The following is an 11,040-nucleotide window of genomic DNA, read 5'->3' on the forward strand; positions in this document are numbered from 1 at the left end:
ACTGGCATATCAAAGAACTTGGTACGTATGCCTATCTTGTCCCGCCCCTTGAATCGTAGGATGGAAGCCATCAGGGTCCCACGACTGGCATATCAAAGAACTTGGTACGTATGCCTATCTTGTCCCGCCCCTTGAATCGTAGGATGGAAGCCATCGGGGTCCCACGACTGGCATATCAAAGAACTTGGTACGTATGCCTATCTTGTCTGTCAGATTCCTCGCAGCTAACTAGAAATGTAGAGGCTTTCCTTGAATCATAGGATGGAAGCCATCAGGGTCCCACGACTGGCATATCAAAGAACTTGGTACGTATGCCTATCTTGTCCCGCCCCTTGAATCGTAGGATGGAAGCCATCAGGGTCCCACGACTGGCATATCAAAGAACTTGGTACATATGCCTATCTTGTCCCGCCCCTTGAATCGTAGGATGGAAGCCATCAGGGTCCCACGACTGGCATATCAAAGAACTTGGTACGTATGCCTATCTTGTCCCGCCCCTTGAATCGTAGGATGGAAGCCATCAGGGTCCCACGACTGGCATATCAAAGAACTTGGTACGTATGCCTATCTTGTCTGTCAGATTCCTCGCAGCTAACTAGAAATGTAGAGGCTTTCCTTGAATCATAGGATGGAAGCCATCAGGGTCCCACGACTGGCATATCAAAGAACTTGGTACGTATGCCTATCTTGTCCCGCCCCTTGAATCGTAGGATGGAAGCCATCAGGGTCCCACGACTGGCATATCAAAGAACTTGGTACATATGCCTATCTTGTCCCGCCCCTTGAATCGTAGGATGGAAGCCATCAGGGTCCCACGACTGGCATATCAAAGAACTTGGTACGTATGCCTATCTTGTCCCGCCCCTTGAATCGTAGGATGGAAGCCATCAGGGTCCCACGACTGGCATATCAAAGAACTTGGTACGTATGCCTATCTTGTCCTGCCCCTTGAATCGTAGGATGGAAGCCATCAGGGTCCCACGACTGGCATATCAAAGAACTTGGTACGTATGCCTATCTTGTCCCGCCCCTTGAATCGTAGGATGGAAGCCACCAGGGTCCCACGACTGGCATATCAAAGATCTTGGTACGTATGCCTATCTTGTCCCGCCCCTTGAATCGTAGGATGGAAGCCATCAGGGTCCCACGACTGGCATATCAAAGAACTTGGTACGTATGCCTATCTTGTCCCGCCCCTTGAATCGTAGGATGGAAGCCACCAGGGTCCCACGACTGGCATATCAAAGAACTTGGTACGTATGCCTATCTTGTCTGTCAGATTCCTCGCAGCTAACTAGAAATGTAGAGGCTTTCCACAGAATAATAGGATGGAAGCCATCAGGGTCCCACGACTGGCATATCAAAGAACTTGGTACGTATGCCTATCTTGTCTGTCAGATTCCTCGCAGCTAACTAGAAATGTAGAGGCTTTCCACAGAATTATCAAATGCTTGACATCCAGTAACCAGTGATGTGATGATGATAAATGTGCTCTAGTTATGTCGTTAAATAAAAGAACAACTCCGTTAGGGAAAGCCGTTTTTAGTTGATACGCTGCTTATATCAGTTTCATTAGTAAAAATGCTAAAATTATAAGTACTGGAAACTGATTTGCTCCAACAAAACTATACATAAACTTTGTGCGTGAACTTAACATTTGACATCCTACAATTTAGCCAGAGGGTGAAGGAAGTTCGTCATTAGTTCAATTTCCTGTCTGTCATTAAAAACATCAGTCTTTGCACTTCGCAGTGTATACTTTGTTATGTAAAACATTCAGCGAGTTTGAACTTCAACATTTTTGTAACTACATTAACAGACTGAAAAGACATGCTAAAATTGCTTGGGAGGTAAATAAGTAAGCTTACAGATTGAGTTACAGTAGGTAATCCATATATTTGACTACCCCGATGTTAGAATATTCCTCTAACAACAACGACAACAGCGACAACAAACAAACAAAAACCCACAAAACAAAACAAGTACAAAAACACACACCTACACACACGCGCGCGCGCGCGCGCACACACACACACACACACACACACAAAACCCCCCACAAAATAAACAATAATTTCGATTTGGTTTGACTTAAAAAGGAAATAACAAAAGTGTTATATTTTTATTAGCAATTTGTAAAGCCACAGCAATACTCACCCAGTTAAGGTCGTGGTATGTGCTTTCCTGTCTGTGGGAAAGTGCATATAAAAGATCCCTTGTTGCATAAAACAAAATGCAGCAGGTTTTTTCTGATGACTACGTGCATAACAGTACACGGGGGTGGGGGGGGGGTGGGGGGTGGGTGCAACTGCCGCCCTAGTGTTGAAGCAAAACCTCAAATTCGGGCAAACATTATACAGACATTCGGGGAAAATGTGCTAACCTGAGACCTTTTTATGTATTTCCATTATTCTATACAGAAAATTAATTGTAATCCATGTAAAAATGCGTAGTGACTCGTTTGCATGCAACCCTATATAGCTGTTTGGTAGTAATGCTAATATGAATAACTGTTGTAATCCAGATTCGGGCATTTTCGTTTAATTGGGGCAAAACCCCGTTTGCACCTGTACAAGAAACGGGAGCCCGTACGCCTATGACTACGTGTCAGAATTACCAAATGTTTAACATCCAATAGTTGATGATTAATTAATCAATGCGCTCTAGCAGTATCGTTAAACAAAACGAACTTTTTTTCTCCATGGAGTTTGAAATGATATTTTCTGAATGTTTTCCACACTGAAATGATTAAAAACACGTTTATTGGCGGCTTGAATTGGATGTAAGCAATACATAAGTAATAGTAACAAATAGTGTAACAGCTGTGTTCACTTAAAAAAGTTACTTCAGATAAATATTAGTTTACTTAAATTTACTTAACTTTGATTTGCATACACAAAAGGAAGCTGGTACTAAAATATTCTTAGACGTTAATAAAATAATGTACTATATGTGCTGTATTTTTCTCTTTATTGATAAATAGAACGTTAAATGTATAAAACAATTTAGTTGAGTATTGGATAGCGTTATTCAGGAATTAATAGTACTGGACATCATAACTATACCACAAACATGAGGTAAATGTCATTGTCAAGGATACACACACGTAAGGTATATGACTGTGGAGTTTCCTCACACACAACTCGCATTATCAAGTATAAAATGTTCCTAAAACAAAAGTATACTTTAAATAAACAGATGTCATTACTTTTGCCCAAATGAGCAATTCCAGTGATGCCAAATATAACTTGAACATAATTAATTCTCGATCAAGTCTATATTGGACGACACTAATACAGATAACTGCTGTAATCTACTACTGAATCTGGTATAACTAATCAATAAGTAAATATAAAACATACGAAGACCTTGTTCTGAATGTAGTGCAACAGATGTAAAAAGCTACTAACAAACCAAAACTCCTGTTTTCAGTTCTCCAATTTGTTACACGTGTAACTGAAATACAAATAAACAACATCTAGATCAATTGCTTCATATTTATATAAATAAACAGTAATTCTCGGGAAATTTCAGAAGTTAATTGCAGCTATGCTCTTGCTAATGTGAAGCAGACGACATTTCCCAGCCAGCAGCCGGTGATTCATTCGGCATCGTCTGCTGCGCAAGCGCGGTAAAGTCGCATTCCACACCCTGCTCGGCGGCAGTCTGCCTCAAACTTAGCTTTCCTTCACGGACACGGACGAAGTTTTTATTGTTGATTTTACTGGGGTTTTTTAGCACGCGGCAAGACGTAGACGGAGTTTTATTGTATCTGCAGCACGTTGTAGTGTGTTTTGTTGTCGTCACTGAAGATGTCGAACGAATGGCAGCATGGGTTGTGCGGGTGTTTCGATAACTTTGGTCTGTGTATTATCTCCTACTTCGTCCCGTGTTACCAGTTTGGAAGGAATGCCGAAGCCGTGGGAGAATCGTGTCTCATGTGCGGTCTGCTCTTCTTGGTTCCGGTGCTAGACATAATATTAGGTGCACACATAAGAACGAAAGTTCGAGAGACTAAAGGCATACCAGGCAGTTTCATAGGCGACCTCGTTCTCTGGTTCTGCTGTCCGCTATGTGCCTTAGTGCAGGAGGCGCAGGAAATTCAAGATATTCGTCCAGCGGCCATGGTGATTTCGCGGGAATAACAAAATGTCGTCTGCAACTAGATTAAGTTTCACACTCACCTGAAACTTTCGACACCATATGACGTGAAAATTATTATGAATGAATTTGTTTTTCCACACATCAGTTTGTAAACAAATGGAATTTTCCACGTCAAAGTTTTGAACTACAATATGCAACTCGAAGACATTTTGTATAAAGTAATTATGGAAATAACAGTTTGATCATGAATTTGGATTTGCATTATATAACAAAATGACTAAAATATATACAACTTTTGAATATGCTTTTGAATAAATTATTTCTGGGAATATAAAGTTTAATATAAAAGTTGGAAGATCGGTGAAGTACATAGCATGATGGTTGAACTTGCAATATGACCTGACCGTTATGGTCGAATCTGGAATTCAATGTTTATTACAGTCAAAATAAGAAAAGGAATTAAAGAAAATATCCCCTAATTTGTATAAGGAACTGACATTTATTATGGTCCAAAATGAAATACAAACTAATGGACAGAATGGAACTGCTGTGTTTTATAACTTTAACATTGGGACATTCACGTGTTTGTTGTCGAAATTGAAATACTCAATCTCTGATACATATAACAAAACTGGAATATGAATTTATGATCAAAGTGGGAATAAAAGTAGTTTGATATAATCGAAATTGGAACACGAACATTGATGTCTTAACGGGAAAACTACATGTTTTGTTACGGTTGAAATTAGTACATGGACTTATGGTGGTGTAAATTGCAACATGCACGCATTTTGTTATGGTTTATATTGGAATATGAACTCGTAGTGGTTTAAAATGGAATACGAATTCAGCTGTCTGACAGGTTGGAAGTATTCAAATGGCTTTACATGGTGCTTTTTATATTAATTATTGAAATATTTTGTTCTGTCTGTATACGCACGTCTTGTTGAACGCTTGCAGGAATCTAGCCCTACCCAGTAAGGGATCAGTCGTGTTGAAACCATCACAACACTTGGTGCTGTACAAAAGGCCTACATTTACTATTTCGTAAAGCTACCTCGGTTCTAGTTTTCACCGATATGCTTCTGTATACCAGTGAAGATAAAATTGATCATGTTTATTCTTATTCAAAATTTAATATACTTATAATCAATTTTAATAGTCGATATTTTGTTTCAATGGAAACGTTAATATTTTGGTGTGTTGTGCACTCCCACCCTTCCACCCCCAATAAGCGTGGAAGGGAAGTTACTCCATATTTGCTTGCAGAATTATTCCCTGGTGAATATGTGAATATGCGAATGCTTTACTTGATTGCATATACATATATTGGCAACATCTCATTTGCTTTGGCACCATACGACGTTCCCCGCCCCAAAGCCATAATATATGTTGTATTAGGAGAGAAACGAGAAGGGTCGTTGTTAATACACACTACCAGAGGTGGAAGGTCACTGATAGCCTTTCTTGGGGAAACTACTCTGTTAATGTCTGTCGTTCAGCTAATTCATGGTGGGTGATCTCGTACCAGTGACTCGTCGACTCGCGAGCACCTACAGTTTTCCAGGGGACATTAAATGCAGTTTAGAGGTACTCCGTGGTTCAGGGGTTGAGCACTCCAGTAACCCCCGCACAAAACACGCCATTTCGTCGTCCATTATCGAGGGAAACAGGTGAAATTGGGGGTGGGGGTGGGTGGGGGGGGGGGTGGAGGTTGTAGATGGGAATACCATTATATCATACTGCAAGAGAATTGCTCAAAATATTCACACCTTTGCAGCATGGGGGCCGTAACACTGAGTTTTCATGCCACGTACAGTTCTGATTTAACTCGTGTTTATGATTGTATCCAGCTGATGTTCAAGCTCGCTGCCCTGAGCACTCATCTCAAATATTCGTGCTGGGGTGTCGTTAAACATCTATTCTGTTCTATTCTATTCTATTCATTTCTATTCATCTCAAATACCTGGGTTGCCTACTCACGATACTCATTTCAGCACACCGGCTGCGTTTACCGATTAGCAGTAGTAGGTTACTGACGGAGATCGATCCCAGACCGACAGCGCATCAAGCGATCGCTTTACCACTGGGCGATCGCTTTACCACTGGACTCTTTTTGACAAAGATAAACCAGCACAAGACAGAGATCAATAGACATATGTGATAGCCTATCTGTCACACTTATTCCCAGACGAGTGTCCATCCCAGTAATAAGTGTCATTTATCTTCTGTTTATGTGTAAACGTTCGCCAATATGTACATGATACTCTATTAACCCCTCCCCGACGTCCACCTTCCGTGTTCTTCCTACGACAGTGATCATACAATTATGCTAGTGTCAGTATTTAGCCTGGTCTTGATGGCGTATCAAAAATCGTCTCGGAGGGGATTTAAGGGTAGAGTGAATGTTGGAACTCATCAAAATCGACTGTCAAAGAAAATGTTTTGGATCTGAAGTACCTATATTTTAAATGCATTGTTCGTTTCAGCATTAAGATTTTCACGGTAAAAATGAGTGGAATTGTTTTAAATATGTGAATACAAAGACACCCCTGCCCTCAACACGGAAAAAGCAATAGCCCTAGGACCGCACCAGTAGGTCCAGTTTTTATAACTCTATGTCAGTTTGTTTGTATGTATGTGGTTTTTATGCTAATCAATCTACTCGTAAAACTAGATTGTATTTTCATACTGTATATATGCCTGTCCTGCCTTAGTACTATGAATAAAATAAGCCTTCTGTTACTGGAGGTTGTTGTTTCTGAGAGAAATCATAAAGAGCTATGTCATTTTCCAGTTTGTTGGCAAGTATATGTAAAACAATAGCAATCTAGGAAGTCCGGGCATGGCTGCGCAAGAACGTTGGACAGCGTGGAATTGACTTGTCTAATATCAAGAAAAGATTCTACATATTTAAAAATGAGCTATATACATGACTCCTTGCTACTAATGGAAACAATGTAGCAGGTTTCCGTCTAAGACGTCAAAATGACCAAATGTTTGACATTCAATAGCCGATAATTAATAGTGTCGTTAAACAAAACAAACTTCGCAAACCAAATGTTTTAATATACAGCGTCTGTCTAATACGAACATTTCATGGACGTTAAACTTAAAAATAATGATACGTTAAGAATATTAATGTGTGTAGCACCTTAGATTCTAAAACACTAAAGTACTAATATCCTTCAGCTGTGTAACATGGTGTTTCTAGAAAAGTTGGTTTTGTTTAACGACACCACTAGAGCACATTGATTAATTAATCATCGGCTATTGGAAGTCAAACATTTGGTAATTCGGCAATCTAATTGTCCACTACTTTTAATTATAATTATTTGTAATAACAATTGTCCTAAATAAAAATAATAACAACAACAAGACAACAGTAGTTACGGTAGTTTTTTTTATAAAATTATAAATTTAAGATTTTAGTAGGTTGGATTATAAATACATTATCTCACTACCAAGTACACATGAAGTCATGCACACTTCTTGGCTAATGTCTATTTCCTCAAAGTAAAAATCTACTTTTGTAGACACAAAATCAGTTTCAAAGTTTTGGATGAGTTATTTAGATAGATAAATGAAGGGTAAAGCGCTCGTTTGATGCGTGGTCGGTTTGGGGTTGAAACCTGTCGGTGTGTCCAACAATCTAATTAAAATTAGCTCCACTATTAAATGTGGATCTAACAGCAGCCAGTTGGAGCTCATGTCCACCAATCAAAACCTTACTTCCAGTAGCCAATGATTAAAAAATCAAAACTTTAACTTTGTAAAGAATATTCCACTTTAAAAAAAAGAAGAAGATAAGATCTTCATCAACTAATTTCCTTTAAAATAAAGATAAAAGATACAAACTGTATTGCATATTAACATGGGCGTCATTTGCAAGGAAAAAGTGTGTGTGTGTGGGGGAGGGGGGGGGGGGACAATTGGGTTCTAACAATATTTCGTGCGACTAATCGCGAGCGCCCTAGGATTGTGGCTGTCTGAGAACATTGTTTAGAGTAAAGTGTGTGTTGGGGGGGGGGGGGGGGGGACATCAGATATTCTGTCCCCCCCCCACTGCTAAAAGTGGGGGGGGACATGTCCCCCCTGTCCCCCACCAAATGACGCCCATGCATATTAACATTGCACATACGGAACTGGATGCAAAACATGTTACATACATGTAGAAACAAAACACATACAAACATGTTACATACATGTAGAAACAAAACACATACAAACATGTTACATACATGTAGAAACAAAACACATAGAAACATCGGACTATTCTAATTCTTATTTCGGATTTGTGTGTGTCAGGTAAATCGGCTTAGGAAACGAACCTAACAGTATAACCGCTGAACAACACCTGGGATTATTGATCCATAGTCGGGATATTATAGACACAATGTTGCAATGGAAACAAAACTTGCAGAGCTGTCACAAATATTGCTTCAAGGCCTCGCCCGGCTGTTTCGCCCACGGTATAACTGATGCGTGCACCGCGACTTCCACAAATAAATCGGTCTATTATTAGCCCCGGATCGGCACAAACATCGGTGTCGTTTCACATTTCTAGCCGGCATTTACTAGTAAATGGAAAGCCAGCTGGAATACTATCACCCACTGCGAATAGTAATGGCGCCTGTCTTGTTTGCAAATGATCTGTTTCATTCATTTCCATGATATTTTGTGTCTATGTCTACTTAGAGTGACATACTCTGGTTTTTAAACACTATGGAGAATTGTTCACTATTAAAGCAGTTTTTGATAATTACTTCGATTTTATTGTTTAAATTATCTATTTCCGTACACCACAAGTGTTTCTGGTTACCCTGGTGTTTGTAATACCACGAAATGCAGTTTTCATATTTTTTTTAAATGCACGTATATCTCGGAGAAGTAACGGTTATGGATACGAGCTCTAGTCTAATTTCATGGGTATTTCCCCGTGTGAACGCCACAGATTCTTTGTTTGAACTCTATTGTAAGAGATTTATAGATTAACTGAATTTAGTGTCCATTTCAGGGCCGTAGCTAGGACTTTTTGTTTGGAGGGGCAACTAAGTAGTTAATAGTCTAAAACTCCTTAAACAGTTAAGAAGATAATTTTCTTTAAGTTTCTATAATGCTTTCCGGATTTTTTTTCGGGGGGGGGGGGGGGGGGGGGCAACTGCCACCCCCCGCTAGCTACGGCCCTGCATTTTTACAGGTTAAAACTAGGGTGTACGACTTTAAGATTGAAGCACGCTGTCTTTGGGCATATACCGGTAAATCACAATTACATACACTGTTACGTCACACTTCAGGGTAGAATCTAGCCTAACATATTTAGATGGGGTGGGAGGAAGGAGGGTGGGGGTGGGGTGGTAGTAAAATCAGGGCGCAGTGTAGGCCTAATGGTCTTCTCAAGATATTCAACAATAAAAAGAGAATGTTCGTATATCTCGAAGGTAGGGGTAACTTCCACCAAGCCCCTCCCCTTCGCTGGGTAGGAACCAGCACTTCCCTTACTAGAAGGGGTAGGAGTTGGACGTAGCCCAGTGGTAAAGCTCTTGCCTGATGCGCGGTCGGTTTAGGATCGATCCCCGTCGATGGGCCATTGGATTATTTCTGGTTTCAGTCAGTGCAACGCGACTGGTATATCAAAGGCCGTGGTATGTGCTATCCTGTCTATGCTGACTCTAGCAACTGGACAATCGTAGAAGTCGTGAGAGCGCTGACTCTAGCAACTGGACAATCGTAGAAGTCGTGAGAGCGCTGACTCTAGCAACTGTACAATCGTAGAAGTCGTGAGAGCGCTGACTCTAGCAACTGGACAATCGTAGAAGTCGTGAGAGCGCTGACTCTAGCAACTGGACAGTCGTAGAAGTCGTGAGAGCGCTGACTCTAGCAACTGGACAGTCGTAGAAGTCGTGAGAGCACAAGGTTAAGCCCAGCATTAGTGTTTTTGCATTACAAATTTGTATGTATTTTGAAACGAAACTTGCCACAAAGACTACTTTCAGTTGGAAGATAGCACATGGTATTTAATATACCAGTCGTGGAGCACTAACTATTCTGAAAAGATCACAGTGTCCTCCATGGATGGGTGGGCGTTTGGTGTTAATCTCCCAACCCATCTCCCGCCAGACGGAGACTCTGCCACTGAGCTACAATGTACAACTGGGCAGGACAACACAAACATACTTGTGTGAAACTCCACACGTGGAGATTTCACCATCAACACAAGGAAAGCAGTTTTCTCTCTTTCCCTGCCAGGCGAACTCGCAGTGTTTGTTCGCGACAAACCTACCTGAGATAAACAAATACTGCTTGCCGCGAAACTAACGAGTTGGCGTCATTAGTGTGTGGTCAGCTGCTTCTATTTTAAGACCTAAAATGCTTGTCGTGGTTGAAGTATTTTATGCCACAAATACTGTACTAGAAAATATAAATGGAATTATAAAGCTTTTATCTGTGTTAGATAAAAAAAACCCCAAACAACCCACCAAGCCACTGGATTCGTATCCCACCTGAGGCAATGGGGGCATTCTTCATTGATGTACCGGCTTGAAGCCAGTGTATATTAAAGGTGTGTTCCGAGAATGTAAGAAAGAAAACACACACTGGCAAACACATATCCGTATGGTTAAATATTGGATACATTGGTTGAATCCAGATAACTGTATTTTGAAAGAGTGATATAACACCCTATATGACGAGTGCATAAGAAAACCAAGTTCTGTTAACTGGGTTAGTTCAAATAAGAGACTGCTTCTCACTAATGGTTTTGGTCACATATGGTATAATCAAAATGTAGAAAATCGCAATACATTTATATCACTATTCAAACAGAGAATGACTCATCAATTTATCCAATCTATGTATGCTGTATTCAACAATTCTCCAAAATGTCTGTTATACAAATTCGTTGTTAATTTTATCGATTGTAACCCGATGCTACAT

The 11,040-nt window shown here is 40.3% G+C and overlaps 1 protein-coding gene across 1 annotated transcript; it reads left to right on the forward strand.

Annotated features, from left to right (window-relative positions):
* The first annotated feature begins 3,613 nt into the window (after positions 1 to 3,613).
* LOC121387367 (cell number regulator 10-like) lies at positions 3,614 to 6,849 on the forward strand. Its single transcript, XM_041518435.1, has one exon. The coding sequence runs from the start codon at positions 3,813 to 3,815 to the stop codon at positions 4,143 to 4,145; it is 333 nt and encodes a 110-aa protein (XP_041374369.1). The 5' UTR covers positions 3,614 to 3,812; the 3' UTR covers positions 4,146 to 6,849.
* Positions 6,850 to 11,040: the final 4,191 nt, after the last annotated feature.

Source organism: Gigantopelta aegis, chromosome 13, assembly GCF_016097555.1.
Source record: "Gigantopelta aegis isolate Gae_Host chromosome 13, Gae_host_genome, whole genome shotgun sequence".
NCBI lineage: Eukaryota > Metazoa > Mollusca > Gastropoda > Neomphalida > Peltospiridae > Gigantopelta > Gigantopelta aegis.